This window comes from Lepidochelys kempii, chromosome 8 (genome assembly GCF_965140285.1).
Source record: "Lepidochelys kempii isolate rLepKem1 chromosome 8, rLepKem1.hap1, whole genome shotgun sequence".
NCBI classification, from domain to species: domain Eukaryota; kingdom Metazoa; phylum Chordata; order Testudines; family Cheloniidae; genus Lepidochelys; species Lepidochelys kempii.
In genome coordinates, this window is record NC_136387.1 from 18,048,522 (window position 1) to 18,067,220 (window position 18,699).

The 18,699-nt window shown below is 40.8% G+C and overlaps 1 protein-coding gene across 1 annotated transcript in view; it reads right to left on the minus strand.

Annotated features, from left to right (window-relative positions):
• PRELID2 (PRELI domain containing 2) overlaps nucleotides 1-18,699 on the minus strand; it is a 44,859-nt gene that overhangs the window by 13,876 nt on the left and 12,284 nt on the right. Inside the window, exons 2-4 of the mRNA XM_073355721.1 lie at nucleotides 18,127-18,184; nucleotides 15,704-15,777; nucleotides 13,213-13,373 (exon numbers count right to left, since the gene is read on the minus strand). Coding sequence (XP_073211822.1) covers nucleotides 13,213-13,373; nucleotides 15,704-15,777; nucleotides 18,127-18,184 — 293 coding nt within the window. The remainder of the gene's footprint in view (nucleotides 1-13,212; nucleotides 13,374-15,703; nucleotides 15,778-18,126; nucleotides 18,185-18,699) is intronic.

Below are 18,699 nucleotides of genomic sequence, written 5' to 3' on the forward strand. Positions count from 1 at the left end.
CAAGTGTGTGCGTATAAATAAAAATAAAAGGATACAAAAAGTAGGGTGAAAAAAAATCAGAAAAAAATATGAATAATACTTTTTGTAAAAACGCATGAATTTTTTTGTTAAAAATTGTTTTCAGTTTATACCAAAGGGGCTTCCAAGTATGCACATCTTAATGGAACAAGTGTGGTTCTCCCGTCCTTTCTGGGTCAAATAATCCCAGTAAGGTTCATTTGAGAGGATTTGGATACTCTTCTTGAGAGCCAAAAAGCAAACAAAGATTGTGGTGTGGGATTCCGTCCCCATTTCCTCTTTCAAAAATCCTTCCACATTCTGGAAACTCACAGGGCTCTTAAAAGCAGAGATAGAAGGTCAGAGTGTTTGTGCTGTCTTGAATTTCAAGTATTTATGGACCTGGATAAATTCCTTCCACAGAATGTAGACTAGGGGAATGGCTCTGTAAAAATCTAGCAATTCAATCCAGCACTTCTATAAACTGTAATTTCAAACACAAGCAGCCCCATATCTGTAAGAACAAGGACACTTTTCAGATAGTCTGTCATAAACTGATACCAAAGTATTTTAAAATTCATGGTGGGCGGGGGCCGAGAGGTGGAAGAGAAATGAAAGTTGTGAAGTCTGAACCTTGCAATATTTACCAGACAAGCGGTGTCCTTGATTGATTAGATGGAATACAAAACATTTCAAAACCTTACAACACTTTGTTTTAGGAACATATGAAAAACCATAGTGTAACAAGCCAAGAGACCATCCCCTGTCCTCTCTCTGACAGTAGCATATATTAGGTGCTTTCAAGTATTGGGCAGGAGGACTTGCACCCAGCCAATTCTGTAATACTGTAACACTAGAGAAATTTCTTTCTGAGTCCAGGTGCTTTACCAACTTGTCACTTGAAGCACAAGGATTAATAGCCCTTATAATTGTTGTCCTGGCTGTGCTGCACATTTCATAGATTCCAAAGCAGAAAGGACCATTCTGATCATCTAGTCTGACCTCCTGCATAGAACAGGCCACAGACCTTCCCCAAAATAATTCCTAAACCAAATCTTTTTAGAAAAACCATCCAATCTTGATCTAAAAATTGCCAGTGATGGAGACTCCACCATGACCCTTGGTAAATTATTCCAACAGTTAATTACTCTCAAGGTTATAAATTTACGCCTTATTTCCAGTCTGAATTTGTCAAGCTTCAATTTCCAGCTGTTCGACTGTTTTATACCTTTCTCTGCTACACTGAAGAGTCCATTATTTGTTCTCCATGTTGGTACTTACAGATTGTAGACAAGTCACCCCTTATCCTTCTCTTTGTTAAGCTAAATAGATTGCGTTCAAATCTATCACCGCAAGGCAGGTTTTCTAACCCTTCCATGATGTTTGTGGCTCTTCTCCAAACCCTCTCCAATTTCCCAGCATCCTTCTTTAATTGTGGACACCAGAAACAGACACAGAATTCCAGCAGTGGTTGCACAAGTGCCAAATGCATAGATAAAATAACCTCTCTACTCCCACTCAAGATTCCCGTTTATCCAGCCCAGGACTGCATTAGCGCCTTTGGCTGCAGCCTCACACTAGAAGCTCATAACTGGACGATTATCCACCACAACCCTCAAACTTTTTCAGAGTCACTGCTTCTCAGGATAGAGTACCCAATCTTGTAAGTATGGCCTACATTCTTTGTTCCTAGATACACACATTTAGCTGCATTAAAAACACATATCATTTGCTTGCACCCCGTTTATCAAGCAATCCAGATTGCTCTGTTTTAGTCACCTGCCCTCTTAATTATTTATCACTCCCCCAGTTTGTGTCTTCTAGGGACTTTAAACAGTGATGATTTTATGTTTTCATCCAGGTCACTGACAAAAAGTAAATAGCGTAGGACCGAGAATGGATCTCTGCAGATCCGTGCTAGAAATACCCCTGGTCGATGAGTGCCTGTTTACAATTACCAGAAGTCTACGTATATTGCATCAGCATTATTACCTTTAGCAACCAAACGTGTAATCTCATCAAAAAAGGAAATCAAGTTAGTTTGATAGGATCTGTTTTCCATAAACCCATGTTGAATGGTATTAATTATATTACCCTCCTTTAGTTCTTTAGTAATTTAGTCCCATATCAGCCACCGCATTATCTTGCCTGGGATCAACGTCAGACTGACAAGCATTTAATTACCTGGTCATCCTGTTACCCTTTGAAAATACTGACAATGTTTGCTGTCTTCCAGTCTTCTGAAACTTTCCCAGGTGTTCTAAGACTTATTGAAAAAACAACAACATTAACGGTCCAGTGAGCTCCTTGGCCAGCCCTTTTAAAACTCTTGGCTGCAAGTTATCTAGACTTGTTGATTTAAAAATGTCTAACTTCAGTAGCCACTGTTTAACATCCTCCTTTGGATGTTAGTGAAATGGAAAGTGTATCAATCATCATCATCTGAAGAGATATCATCTGTTTTTTCCCCAAATACAGAACAGAAATATTTATGAATACTTTTGACTTTTCTGCATTATTACTGATAATTCTACCACTTCCAACTACTAATGGGCCAATACCATTGTCAGGAGTCTTTTTGTTCCTATTATACCTAGAGTCCTTATTGTCCTGAATTCTGCTGGTATCAAGGCTGAATCCCAACTCTGTTCCTCCAAGTGGGGCCCACAAGGATTTTAAAAACTAATACTTGCCACTCCAGGCTTGTATTAAACTCCCAAGGTTACAGCTTTTCTCAGACCTTGTGTCAAGGTTCCTCCCCCACTCTGAACTCTAGGGTACAGATGTGGGGACCTGCATGAAAAACCTCCTAAGCTTATCTTTACCAGCTTAGGTCAAAACTTCCCCAAGGTACAAAATATTACACCCGTTGTCCTTGGATTGGCCGCTACCACCACCAAACTAATACTGGTTACTGGGGAAGAGCTGTTTGGACGCGTCTTTCCCCCCAAAATACTTCCCAAAACCTTGCACCCCACTTCCTGGACAAGGTTTGGTAGAAAGCCTCACCAATTTGCCTAGGTGACTACAGACCCAGACCCTTGGATCTTAAGAACAATGAACAATCCTCCCAACACTTGCACCCCCCCCCCCTTTCCTGGGAAATGTTGGATAAAAAGCCTCACCAATTTGCATAGGTGACCACAGACCCAAACCCTTGGATCTGAGAACAATGAAAAAGCATTCAGTTTCTTACAAGACGACTTTTAATAAAAATAGAAGTAAATAGAAATGAAGAAATCCCCCCTGTAAAATCAGGATGGTAGATATCTTACAGGGTAATTAGATTCAAAAACATAGAGAACCCCTCTAGGCAAAACTTTAAGTTGCAAAAAAGATACACAGACAGAAATAGTTATTCTATTCAGCACAATTCTTTTCTCAGCCATTTAAAGAAATCATCATCTAACACATACCTAGCTAGATTACTTACTAAAAGTTCTAAGACTCCATTCCTGGTCTATCCCCGACAAACACCAGCATATAGACAGACACAGACCCTTTGTTTCTCTCCCTCCTCCCAGCTTTTGAAAGTATCTTGTCTCCTCATCGGTCATTTTGGTCAGGTGCCAGCGAGGTTACCTTTAGCTTCTTAACCCTTTACAGGTGAGAGGAGCTTTCCCCTGGCCAGGAGGGATTTCAAAGGGGTTTACCCTTCCCTTTATATTTATGACACGCCCCCCAAATCTCAGCTAGGGTGAAACACTGGCTGGGATTTCTTCCTGGAGCTCTAGGAAAAACAGAGTTAATAAGAAACATGCATCTCTAAATATACTACCAAGTACATAAAGACTAACAATATTTTCTACATCTCAAGGACGATTTTAACCAGTTGATTCTGGGAAACTTTCACGGGAGAGTGCATCAGCCACTTTGTTAGAAGCTCCTGAGATATGTGTTGGATGTCGAAATCAAAATCTTGGAGAGCTAAACTCCACCGAAGAAGTTTTTTGTTAGTTTCCTTGACGGTGTGAAGCCACTTCAGTGCAGCATGGTCGGTTTGCAGGTGGAAACGCCGTCCCCAAACATATGGGCGTAGCTCTTCCAGAGCGTAGACAATGGCGTAACATTCTTTTTCAGTGACTGACCAGTTGCTTTCCCTCTCAGACAGTTTTTTGCTGAGAAACACTACAGAGTGGAATTCTTGATCAGGTCCTTTCTGCATTAAAACTGCTCCCACACCACGCTCGGACGCATCTGTGGCTACTAGGAACGGTTTGTCAAAGTCTGGGGCCCTTAGTACAGGGTCAGACATGAGTGTCGCTTTAAGCTTGTTAAAGGCCTTCTGACACTTTTCGGTCCACTGAACAGCATTTGGCTGGTTTCTTTTTGGTTAGGTCTGTCAGTGGGGCGGCGATTTGGCTGTAGTGCGGTACAAATCGTCTGTAATAACCGGCCAAGCCTAAGAAGGATTGAACCTGTTTCTTTGACTTTGGGACAGGCCACTTTTGGATAGCATCCACTTTGGCCTGTAGGGGGCTGATAGTTCCTTGACCCACCTGGTGTCCAAGGTAAGTCACTCTGTTTAGGCCTATTTGACACTTCTTAGCCTTAACAGTTAGTCCTGCCTCCCTTATGCGCTCAAGGACTTTGTGTAGGTGTTCCAGGTGGTCTGCCCAGGAATCCGAAAATATGGCCACATCGTCAAGGTAGGCGACTGCATATTCTCCTAATCCCGCTAGGAGACCATCTACAAAGTCTTTGGAAAGTGGCGGGTGCATTTCGCAGCCCGAAAGGGAGTACATTAAATTCATACAGCCTGAGATGTGTGATGAAGGCTGACCTTTCCTTGGCAGATTCATCTAGCGGTACCTGCCAGTACCCCTTGGTTAAGTCCAAGGTAGAGATGAACTGGGCCCGTCCCCGTTTCTCTAATAGTTCATCTGTGCGTGGCATTGGATAGTTGTCTGGGCGAGTTACAGCATTTAGCTTACGGTAGTCCACGCAAAAATGTATTTCCCCATCTGGTTTGGGAACTAGAACCACTGGAGATGCCCATGCACTTTCAGAGGGGCGGATTACACCCATCTGTAACATATCCTGGATCTCCCGGTCTATAGCAGTTTTAGCTTGAGGAGACACCCGGTAAGGTTGGACCCTAATTGGGTGAGCATTACCTGTGTCAATGGAGTGGTATGCCCGTTCAGTCAGTCCTGGGGTGGCTGAGAACGTTGGCGCATAGCTAGTGCACAGCTCCTGGATCTGCTGTCGCTGCATACGCCCAAGGGTCATGGAGAGGTTCACCTCTTCCACACCACCACCACATTTCCCTTCGTAGTAGACACCTTCGGGCCACTCGGCGGCGTCTCCTCCGTGGGCTGTAAACTGACAAACCCTTAATTCTCTGGAATAAAAGGGCTTTAGAGAATTAATATGGTACACCTTAGGCTTTCGGTTGGAGGTGGGGAATGCTAGGAGATAATTAACAGCTCCCAGGCGCTCCTGGACCGTGAATGGCCCTTCCCACGATGCTTCCATTTTATGGGCCTGGAGCGCCTTTAAGACCATGACCTGGTCTCCTACTTTGAAGGAACGCTCTCTGGCATGTTTATCATACCAGACTTTTTGCTCTTTTTGAGCATCCTGTAACTTTTCTCTAGCAAGAGCTAAAGAGGTTCAGAGGGTGTTTTGTAGGTTGGTTACAAAGTCCAGAATGTTAGTTCCTGGTAGTAGTAGTAGGCATGATCTGATGATTTATGATCATATCTGGCTTAGGTTTCTTATAGCATGGCTGCTCTGTCCCTCCAGCCCAGAGAACAGACAAAGGGAAAGTTTCTTTCCCAATTTTAAAAAGTTCTACCTTCCCATGGGCACCTGACCAAAAGAGCCAACTTTTTCCCCCTCTTTACCTGGGGGACTTTTTAACGCTTTACAGGTAAAGCAAGTAAACAACAGCTACCAATTTTACAGCTAACTGGCTGGCTGGCCGGCCATCTATCACAGCTGGCTATAGGATTTCTCCTTGTGTCCCTTTACTTCCTTTATCAATTTTCTACAATTCCTAGCTTCTGATTAATATTCATTACCATCAACTTCTTCTTTCTTCCATTTGCTATATATATATATTATTTTTTATAGCTAACTTCTCTTCCCCTCTAAGCCAAATCAATTCCTTTTTTAAACTATATAGCCTTCTTCCTCAACTGTTGATTTTTTGGCATCTAGTAAAGTTCTCTTAAACAATTCCTAGTTGTTCACATTTTTCTGATTAAATTCTCTCTCCCACTTATACAGTAACATAGCATTTACTGAGAACAACAGCAGAACAACAACATTTTGGGTTTTAGTCCATTTTAATTTTAATGAATTACAGAGGTGAGGTTTCCAACACAGTATTTACATCTCAATTGGCTAGTTCATTGAATAACTTTTTTCCTCCAGAAATTCACATTAATGACAGCATATTCACCTAACCATCTGTCATTGTTCTGACAGTGTAGACAGACTGGCAGAGTCCTCAAAAGACACACCAAGGGGGAAAAAAAGCTAGCCAATAGTTTACTTTTTCTGTCCAGAAATACCATGTGTAGACTTCAGAACAAAGAGGCACAGTGCCCAGGAAAGCAAAGCAAAGCATAGCCACCATGTGTTGAACCAGATACCTGTTGTAATTTAAAACCGGTACAGTAATTCATTTCACAATGTATCAGCCATTTGCCTGATCATGCCATTTTAAATGCTTTATTATTTACTTACAGTGGTGCCCAGTAGGTGCTAAAAGCTTTCCAAACTCAAGAAACTTGTGAGTTCCTCTGAGCATGAATTTACTTTGCAAGAAAAGAAAAATATGCATCACTTAGCGTAACTTTATCCATATGTATCTGAACATAAACATCACCTTTGCTTTTGAAGGGAAGTATGGTATTGTAGGTAAGGCACTGGGCTAAGACTCAGGAAGATCTGGGCTCAATTCCCAGCTCCACTACAGACTTTCCTATTTGACCTTTGACAAGTCATTTAATCTCTTTATGCGCCACTTCCCAATCTGTAAAATGAGGACATAACTTCCTTACCCTCCCATGAGGTAAGATAATTAATGTTTGTGAGGCGCTCAGAGAATCATAGAGTTTAAGACCAGAAGGGACCATCATGATCATCTAGTTCGACCTCCTGGACATCACATGCCACAGAACCTCATCCACCCACTCCTGTAATAGACCCCAAACCTCTGGCTGAGTTACTGAAGTCCTCAAATCTTGATTTAAAGATTTCAAATTACAGAGAATCCATCATTTACACTAGTTTAAACCAGCAAGTGACCCATGCTGCAAAGAAAGGCGAAAAACCACCAGATTCTCTAACAATCTGACTTGGGGGGGAAGGGGGGGGGAAGAGGGGCAGGAAATTCTTTCCTGACCCCAAATATAGAGAGCAGTTAGACCCTGAACATCTGGGCAAGACCCACTAGACACCTGGGAAAATTTTTCTGCATTGAGTCAAAGCCCTCCCCATCTAGTGCTCAGTCTCCAATGGCCAGAGATATTTGGTAATAGCAGTTGCAGAAGAGCCATACGCCCTTGTAATAAATCTCACCATACCATCCTCTCTATAAACTTATTACGCCCTGTTTTAAAACAAATTTAGGGTTTTTCCCCTCCACTGCTCCCCTTGGAAGGCTGTTCCAGAATTTCACTCTTCTGATGGTTAGAAACCTTCATTGAATTTCAAGCCTAAACTCATTGATGGCCAGTTTATATCCATTTGTTTTTGTGCCAACATTGGTCCTTAACTTAAATAATCCCTCTCCTTCCCTGCTGTTTATCCCTCTGATGTATTTATAGAGAGCAATCATATCTCCCCCTCTGCCTTCTTTTTTGTTAGGCTAAACAAGCTCCTTAAGTGTCCTCTTGTTATGTAAGTTCTCCATTTCGCTGATCATCCTAATAACCCTTTTCTGAACCTGTTCCAGTTTGAATTACTCTTTTAAAAATGGGAGACCACAGAATCTAGGTAGATTTGTAAGGACTTGGCTAGCAGGAAGAGCGTTTGGATAATGTGTATAAAAACAGGTTTCAGAGGAAGGAACCCCAAAATGCTACAAGGCAGATTCAATCTAGATTGTAAGCTCCTTCGGGAAGGACTGTCTTTTGGATAGAATATAGCACAAAGATCTTGATCCATGACTGTGGCTCTTAGGCACTATGATAATACAAATAATAAATCATCTTGATCTCAGTCACTTTGGTATAAATCCACACAGTCTCTTGACTTGAGTAGAGCTAACGTTATTGTTAATTTAGGAGACTTGAGTGGTGCTACTCTGCATTTACACCAGCACAATGGAGATCAGAATCTGGCACCTAGTATTTAGCACTTTGGGGGGCTCTCTCTGGAGAGTAGCCATCCACTCTAAACACAGTAGTGACACCAAAGTTTCCTCTAGAATAGGCCACGGCAGAAAACATCCATCTGAAAGGAAGGGTTATTTTGTCACATTGAAGCAACATCCACCCTTCCAAAGGATGTAGGTAGGTGACTTTGGGGAAGTCACGCAATTCAGGAGAACTTCCATGTTGGGAGGGCATGTCGGGAGGGCCTTTAAACAAGTCCCACCTATGGAAACTTTAGGTGATGCAATTTTTATTTTTCTATCAGAACAGCCTAGTGTCTTTACATTTTAAATTCCTGGGGTGGTCACTTATCCTAGAGTTGCCAGCAAGGCACACTGTCATCAAAACCTGCTGGAAAAGCAGATCACAATTCATACTAGCAAGGGAAACTTTGCTTTTATTCATTGCTATGATGCTATCCTTAACTAAATCACATTAAAGCAGATTACATAAATACAATCTAGCCAGAATATGCACAAGATGACTGAATAAGGTTTGGAATTCCATTCTTCTCTTTAGACTTTTAATGCCTTAAGGAATTTCAAGAATTTGCCCATGAAAACCAGCCTCTATTATTTTCTGTGGTCACAAAAAAAAGAAATCTGTTACAACAGGTTTCCGTCTAGATCTAGACTGAGATGGAGTCTCATTCTCAGAACATCTCCCACTTTAGGCCATAATGCACAATTTTGTTACTAATCAGGACCACTTACAATTCTCTTCACCATGCACTGCTTTCCTACTTATCTCCAGTGGCAGGTCTCTTACACAGATTTAAATAGGTCACCTCCAAAATGTTTTCAACTTTTCATCAGAACCCTTCACAGCCTCATTTTATTACAGTGCGCTTAACTCTGAACAGCTCATTCTTTGTATGATAGAAAAATCCACATGAAGGGACTTATGCAGACAAGCCATTTAAAGGAAAATTCCAGTGATCTCTGTCTACAGAAAACTACAGAAAACTTCTCTTATAGAAAGAAGTTATAATGCAATACTTAAAACCACCTGAGAATGTTTCAGAATCCCTGTTGATAAACTGGCCATTTATGCACTCACTAAGGACAGCCATTTTAATAACTGTGACAGGGAACACGGCTTATAGGCAAGTAAAACAAGATGAGCTGTAGCCAAAGGCGAAAGAACAGCATGTTAATTGCACAGATATAGATGTAGCTCTAACAAAAAACTTCCAGAAACAAACTGAACTTGCTTAAAAAGAGCTGTAAGTTCCCTGCGGTTCTCTGTGTCTGACTGCAACTCCAACGTTCTCCTCTAGACAGTAGCCTGACAATGCAGTCAATTCCCATGTTATTTTTTCATATGTAATACATATAACATAACATATAGGGCATTGTAATTAAATAATTATTGGTGACTTAATCACATTTGCAATGGATCAAGCGATTCATGACTATTTCATATTCCATTGCAGTTTTCCTCCCTTGCATTTCAGCATTACTGATGCTGAGTTACCATTTCAGTCCTAGAAGACCGGACAAAGCTACACAAGGAGGAACTAAAGAGGACAAGACAAAAGGAAAGTGGAATGGCATATTTTTTTAAACATCATTATTTCTACCAATTCCTTGGATATTTGAAACCAAAATTCTATTCCTTCAGCTTTAACTCTGGGTGAACTAGTTTGTTGTTACAGGATTACACACAGGTTCTCATTTGGGGGCGGCGGGGTGGGGTGGGGGGGGAAGGAGTTCAAAAGATGTATATGGACTTCGTAAATATAAAGCAACTATTTTGCATCCATTTTGACAGTTAAAGTGTTTTGAACATAATTACGACGACTTTTGCTTTGTAAAATAAAGAGAAAGTTTGATGCACTGAAGTTACCTAGTGATCTCATATAGCAAAGCCACTCCCAAGGAGAGTTACAGATTAATCTTACAGGAGCAACTGCCAGGTGGGAGTCAATCTTTAGAGCTCAGTGTTTATTGGTAAAGATGGGAAGTGGGGAAAAGGGGGTTTGAACATAAAATAAAATGCAAAAAAGAGGAGAACACAAATAGCCATCTGAGACTTCAGAATACCGAGGACTAGCCCCGTCTTCCAGTACGATTTCACTACTGGAGAAAGGGGAGCAATATCTCCTACAACGACACTAAACAGGGACAGTAGAGAAAGTGACTTGTTTCACAAAAGTTACTGTTAGACATAACATAGCATTTCAACAGAGGATACTGAAGTACTTTTGGAAGGCACAGTGACACTAGACAGACCAATCTATTCATCAGAATAAACTATCAGAATGTCCATTTCAGTGTAAGCAAAACAAATTAAGAAAAAAAGGTGGGTAGCCTACATGCAAAGTTTTTGATAAATAAACCAAGAATACACAATAAATACAAAGATGACACTTTCAAATTTTAGTATAGCCCAGGGATCTGCAACCTTTGGCACGTGGCCCGCCAGCGTAAGCTCTCTGGCGGGCCGGGCCAGTTTGTTTACCTGCTGCGTCCACAGGTTCAGTCAACTGTGGCTCCCACTGGCTGCAGTTCACTGTCCCAGGCCAATCAGGGCTGCAAGAAGCGGCAGCCAGCACATCCCTCGGCCCGCGCCGCTTCCCACAGCCCCCATTGGCCTGGAGCGGCGAACTGCAGCCAGTGGGAGCCGCGATTGGCCGAACGTGCGGACGCGGCAGGTAAACAAACCAGCCTGGCCCACCATGGGGCTTACCCGGGTGGGCCACGTGCCAAAGGTTGCCAATCCCGGATATAGCCCTATAGCAAAATGCTGTAGAGCAGTTCAAAGTTGTGTTCATTGAGTATTTCCGAGCAATGCAGCCTTTGGATTGCCCACCAAAAAAATGGCTCCACCAGAAAAAGAGCTATCTACTTATTTGGTCTTAATATATTAGATAGATAGGATAAATATAAAGAAGGAAAGGAGTCGTCGTCAAATTTCTTATATTTGTACATTTCATATTTTCTGGATGAAAACAAACAGCTACTTACAAATGTGGCTGGTAAGCTTTGGTTACATGTTGAGCTGGAACCTCCACATAGCAAGTTGCGCATTTAAGTGGAAGGTACAGAAAGTGAAGACAGGACAAAACGTACAAGTTAACCCCAATACTGCTAAGAAGCCACCTTATTCCTCAGAAGCAGGGGAGATTGTATGTAATCTCATGTCTCAGACATTTTTGCCCTAAGTCAACATGCTAGGTGCTGAACAAACGTTTAGGAACAGACAGCTCCATAAGAGTGCACAGTCCAACTTAAAGACAAGACTGAACAAACAAGTTCAAAACAGACAGAGGGGTTTAGGCAAGGAAGACAAGGTCAACAGTGATAGGAACACTTGGCTAAATTAATTCACAGGTTCTGAGTATTTCTATACTTAAAAAAAAAAAAAAACACCCCCCAAAAGACTACCTATTCCCCCCCCGGGGGAAAAAACAAACATCAATGAAACTCAGTAATGCCAGCTGGCGACATGGTGGCATTATCCACTGGCAATTTACTATAGGTGGGACTACATGCAATGGGCTTGAGGATTACTACTACTCAGTATAGCAGAATAAATATAGTTTACCCTTACCTGTATCCACATATACCCTCTGCTCATGTTTAAGTGCAACCACTTTATGTTCAATGCCGCATACAGCTTGTATAGTCATAACCTTAAATATTACATTAAGGGAACAGCAGCATGGGCAGGCTCATCATGAGCACAACATGACACGTTGAGCAGAGAAATAAACACACACAGGTCCAAAATCCTCGAAGGTTAAGTGTTTTATCCTAGTAACGCACACTCCAGTGCTTCTTGTAGAGCTTGTACATTAACGCATCATTAAAATTCTTTTATTTCCTTTGTATAAGTTCTCCACTTATTCAAATGCAAATTCCACCATGCCCATCCTACACAAAGCTGAAACTCATTCAGACAAGATCTTGCCTTTAGATTTTTCTATTTCACAGGCTGGGAATTGTTAAAACATAATGTAAGATCTACTTTCCTGATTTCTGCACAATATCCTATGGCAGCAGAGTGCAGCAATCATTCAGGCTTGCCTTTTCTGTTTCTGGCTTATGAGAAACAAATGGATCATGTTGAAGCTGGGTTACTTCCTCAACTTCAGCCTCTAGTTTCAAGGCCTCCCATTTTAATGCCTGATTCAAGAGGGAATGGCTTCTATACTGAAGACTGACAGGACCAAACTATAGCTACCTTGTATTTACAATGTAGTCTTCATGGCAATCTTCTTGTTCCCCAAATGTGGGATGCATTATGGATACAGCTACAAACTACTTTTCTAGGAAACTTGGGAAACCTCAATGCAGGATCACAGGCCCCAGGACACTTACCAATCACAAGAATGGTGTAGAAAGGACAAGAAGTTTGTCTTCTGATAGCAAAGTTCTCTTCCCACCCCATATTCAGTATGCTCACATTTGCAAGGAACTGACTTTATTTAGGCTAAAGATAGGGCCCTTCCTAAATGTCTTTACAATTTTCAGCAGTAACATGGGCTGTACCAAAATACCATTGTATGTTTCACAGAGAACACAAAAAAGGCAAATAAAATAAATAAATAAGCAAGCAATACTTGCATTGCACAATAAGAGTGAAACAAGATGGAACAGTGTTAACGTAAGGGACAAATTTCAAGTGGTCATTAGTAGAGATGAGACCAAGCCAAGACAACTTAGAAAAAAAGGACTTGAACGTTCCCAACATCTGAAGGTGTTTGGGTGCAGAGATTTCCTTTAGGCCCATCTCTAGTTACCAGCTCAGAAGACAAAGTGGAAAACATTTTAGGGCTTCATGACTTCCTTGGCCAACTAGATTGGGTATAATAGACTAATATATTTATTCACACACACACACAGACACCCAGTATTCACATGCAGGCGCTCGACCTTACCAATTTGGATTTTCCAAGCTTTCCCTGAAGACAGATTCTTCACTTAGAGATGCATATTGTGTCCAGGTAAGGCAATGAGACTTCATAACCATATTTCTTTCCTGCATATTAAGCCAAGATTCTTCCTCCAAGTAGATGTCAGACACTTTTAAGACACTGACCTGCCAAGTGTAAGGATTATAACGTTCAAAACTCAGTATTTTGAGACCAAACACTTTCACATATTTAGAATTTATTTTTATCCTTGTATACTAAAACTGAGGATTAACACTGAGAATGAAGGTACATCAGCTGCAGCCAGTTTTTAATGATACACATTGACCTTAATAGATGGCGGTGAGGTCATGCAAACGTTCAAAGATTTATGCAAACTGCTCAGTCCCCAGCCAGACTTCCTGGATTGCTAAATGCCAAATAAATGATCTAGCTACATCATGTTTCATTTCTAACTTGTTATAGCCTATTTAAAATGATGGATTCTAATAGGGCTCATTCACAGACTATGGCATGCAAAACACAATCAGCTAAAACTAAGATGTGCAGCACAAACCTACGTCTGTACCCTCCTGCTTCTGGGCTGCTCTGGCCCCCCGAAATAAGTAGCTCCTCAGGGGTAAGTTAAGTTACAGCAGTCTGTTCCCAGCTGCCTATGGGCAGCAGCACTACCCAGAATCCTCACAAAGCTGTATATTGTGTCTCCACCCCCAACACACCCCTCCTGCCCAATCATGCTCTCTACCATGAGGTTTCAAGGGATCATCAGAAGTCAGCTTATGTCTGTCTTTCTCTATTCCTACACTGGGAGAATTCTTCCTCAGCCAGACCTGATGCTTTTAGAACTCATTCACTCTGCTCTCTCCCTTGCATCCAGTGCACAAAGGACAGAACAAAGATGAGAATCGCACCCTTGAATCATTTTAAGTTCTGTCTGGTATGCGGAAGTTTACTTTTTCCTGTGTGGAAGAAGGATGTAGAATGAAAACACAGATGTAATGGGCATAAATGCTCTCATACTAACTATAAGAAAAGTTACAAGCTGTTAATAAAATTAAAGCTAATTTTCATCAACTGAAATGTAATTGAAACAAGGTGGGTGAGGTTATATCTTTTATTGGACCAACTCCTGCTGGCGAGTGAGACAAGCTTTTGAGCTACACAGGAAGAGATGTGTATAGCTCGAAAGCATGCCTCTCTCACAACAGAAGTAGTGGGTCCAATAAAAAGATATTACCTCACCCACCTCCTCTCTCGAGCATCTCGATGCTCTCTCGAGCATCACAACAGCACTGCATACAAATTTAAGTGAGAGCTCTCTCTCATTACTGCAGTGCAATAAGAGATTCCTTAGATCACCTACATGGAATTAGCTACATCTATATTTCTAGGAATGTCGAAGGAGTGTAGGAATGGGGTGGGGTTGAAGTGACATTGCCGTGTTATAAATGTTGGTTTTGATTGTGACACAAGTGTCTTGGAGCAATCAAATTGATTTTCTTTGCAAGACAGCTTATTTTTTGCTACTTATGCTCTTTGTATTCTTTATTTGCATTACTTTCAGCCAATTACTGAAAACAGCCAATGAAATATTCTCAAGAACTAACTCAAAGCGTTTGGATTGCAAAACACTTCCATGCCGTGTTCATTTTTCCACCAAAGGTTTTTATTGGCATTTAAACAAAAATCCATGGCAGCATTTCTAGAGTGGTAGGTTTTGTAAGAGACTGCAGAAGTGCCGACCTCAAGTATTTCACTTGAATTTTGGTTTCTGAACCTTCAGGGTACACTTTGGTCACATTTTCAAGATTCTCTCTTCTACCAAGAGGGCTAGAAACAAAAGCTAACATTTTCAAGTAATCACAAGACTCTTAAGAGCTGAGCTTTATAAAAAAAGAAAATATCACAAGAGAGCTGGCAACATTAAAGATGTTTCTACAAAACCTATTATTTGGGGTAACATCTCTTTAAAACCCTCAGTTCACACAATCACATCATTTTATAAAACATGTATACAATTATTCAAAATCACTTTAGTAATAGCCACACAGATATATTCCAAGGTCTTCCAGTAACCTGCTTCCATAAAAGGACAGCAGCTTGCTTTAAGAGGTTTCAATAAGAGAGAAAACAATTTGAAACTGCTGAAGGATTCATCTGGACTATTTTACAGGTACACGAGAGATGCCACCACCCATATCTTACTCTGTGCAAGACTGAAGTTTTGTCCTTCCTAACCAAGTGTAAGACTCATTTATACAGAGCCTTTTCATTATTTTTCAAAGAAAAAAAAGTTTTAAGCTTTCTTCTCACTAAAAAGTTAATGGGAAATCTGGTCTTTTCATGTAAATTGCATCACAAGCCTGTATCAGGATTGTTGTTAGGTTGGGGTTTTTTTCTTTGTTTGTTTGTTTCTCTTTTTAAGTATCCCTATAAAAAATAAAATAAAACAAAACATAATCCAAAGCCAAGTTTAACCTGGATTTAAAGTAATTACCTTTCTTAAGATTTCTGGAATTACATTCTGACATGTTGCAATTCTCCTTCTGTAAATAATCCCTGTGGACAAATCTGATCATAAAAAAATAAAAAAAAGTAAAAAAAAATAAATAAGACATATTGAAGAGCTAGCCTGGAAAATGTTGCCTTTTATCAATAAAAATAAAGTATCTGGAGATTTAGCAAGAGAATGAAACTGTAGGCAGGAAGGCTGGCAAACTAATGATGCATTAGACTGTTTTTTATTCATTATTATTATTATTATTTAGAGTAACCACGGTATTCCTTCTCCTTTGCCAGACAAAGTGGTAAACAAGAAAGATGCTGACAATCTGGGCTCAGTCTCATTAGGAGGGTATCTGTGCCCATCACTACACTCTAGTACCCCCTACCAACCAGAGAACAGATGGTATTTTACAAACATTTTTTTGGCATTTATACTAGTATTTGTAAAGGGCAAAGCACACACAGCCAAACTCAGCCCTCACATAAGAGGGCATGAAAGCACAGAAGTCAGAGCTGGATTTGGAACATAGCAGCAAAGGAGTTCATTTTCAGTGGCACTATTTTGTTGATGATCTGGGAACAGAGAAAAGTAGAGCGCAGGTATTTTAGTCTGTATGGACTGTTTAGCAGTCAGTCCATGCCTGGACCAAAAACTTTGCTTTCCACTTGCTTCATTCCTCCACTTAATATTCTCAAATATATCCTACCGGCACACAGAATACACTCCTCCCTCTTACTGCATTTGAGGTCTACAGCAAGCTCTTCTGACTACTCATTTATTTTTATATTGAATTGGGCCCCCTGACAAGGACAAAGCGATCTATTAAAAATCAAATGATAGTTATTTAGCATCACCAAAAACGTGACTGGCTTTCAGGATCTCTTTGCATTTTAATATTTAATGAACCAGACCATGTACAGAAACCTCAGTATGCTGCAAAAGGAGACGCCAACTGGCAGACGGCCCAGTTTAATGAGAGCTCTCAGTGATAAAAGACTGTCTTCTCAAAAAGTTTATCTGGTGGGATCTGTGGGCTGTGAAAGGGCTCTGATGGTACATTGGGTAAATAGGAGGTGCTTACATGGCATATACACCAGTATTTCCCACGAAAAGGGCTGCTTAGTGCATACTGGTACAATTTTGCTCTCAAAATACACTTTGGCTGATATCAGTGCAAGTGTTCCATTGTCTCTATGCAGGGGGAGCTCAGCGATACCACACTTGTACAGACAAAGCAGAATACTGTAATTAAGACCCACCATGTAGATCTATTTTAAATACTTACATGGCCATTTTACAGATTGGGAATTGAGGCCCAGAGAGACTAAGTGATTTGCCCAAGGTCACACTGGAAGCCTGTGGCAGAGTAGGGAACGGATCGCACATCTCCTAGGCACCAGGCTCACCACTGGACCATCCTTCCTCTCAATGTGAGGCTGGAGTTTAGCCCTACATGATGATATTTCCATTTGACTGAAAATGGTATCAAAATGAATACACTTCCTTTGTTTGTATCTCTTCCCCAGCAAGTCATCATACTAACCTGGGAGACAGAGGCTCTCTCTATTAGAGCACTCGTGAGCAGCTTGGGCCAGAAGGTGAAGTACAGAAGTTGAGAACTTGAGCACATTTCCAAGAGCAGAAACAGATTATTGTTTCAGCACAAAAACACTTTTGTATGGATGTTTATTCCCCCGTATTTTAAAATAAAATTGCTTAAGTGTACATACATTGTATATCAGCCAGTGTGCTTAACTGGCAATTTTCCAGTGTGCCTACCAGTAAATCTCTTTTAAATTACAAATACAAACACAAACACTATCTACCCATTAACAGCAGCAAAGGCATCAGTCTTACCAAAATTCTGCCACCTGTGCAAGTGTCTCTTTTCCAGACAGTGTCACGAATGTTTGGCAGCTGGAGAAATCTAAATGCTTTACACTATTTTAGAAGTTCTAGTGGTTAAAGCAACTGGGGTGGGAATCAGGCTTCAATTTCTGACTCTGCCAGTGTCTTATTATAGAATATTGGGTCACTGAAACCCTGTTTCCCCATCTTTAAACCAAAGTAATCAAATGCCTGTTGATTTGGATCACTTAGAGCTAATCTCCATTGACTTCAGTGGGCTTTAGAAATTCACTGAGATAGCTACAGATGGGAGTCATTACAGAAATGGAATGGACCTATACACTTAAAGAAAGTAGTACAAGGAGAATAGAAGCATAACTTGCCTAACACCCTCTGAATTACCTCCCAATGTAAAACGAGAGGTGTAAATAAATTGTAAGCTCTTTGGGGCAGAGGCTGTCTTTTTGTTCTGTGTTTATACAGCACCTAGTACAATGGGGTCCTGGGTCCATACCCGCAGCATTACTGAAACACAATTATAACACCACCACGAATAGGTAGCTTACCTGTTTTCTCTTCCATGGTTTTTATAGCTGTGACATGTTTATCCATGGGACTGGGATACTAGATAAAAAAAAACGTACAGTGTAAACATCACTATATTTGTCACTTGGGTAAGAGAAAATTGCCAACGCTCAGTTGTGAAATCAATAAGCATTTTCATGGTTCTCTCAATGGAGAAAAAGAGCAGGCTTGTGTCAAGAGTGTGCAGTATCCAGTGTCCATTTAGATTAGCTAAAACATTTGCTAAGGGGAGAAATTAAAAATATTTTTAAAATTTACATTTCATTTATTGTGGTGAGGAGGTTTGCTTAGCCTTCAAAAAACACCCAACGTTCAGTCTTACTACAGAACGCTCATATTATTAAACAGAGATTTTAAAGCCTGAGCCAGCATACAGAATACCCTCAAAGCAGAAACAGAATAAGATTGACCTGTATGACATGATTTTAACGGACCACGGCTTGCAGAAGTGCCACAGCTCCATGAGTCAAATTCATCCCTAAGGAGCTACACTAGTAATAATTTGGACCTTGTTTCCTGCAGTACACTACCTGTAAATGCTGCTGAGCATGCTT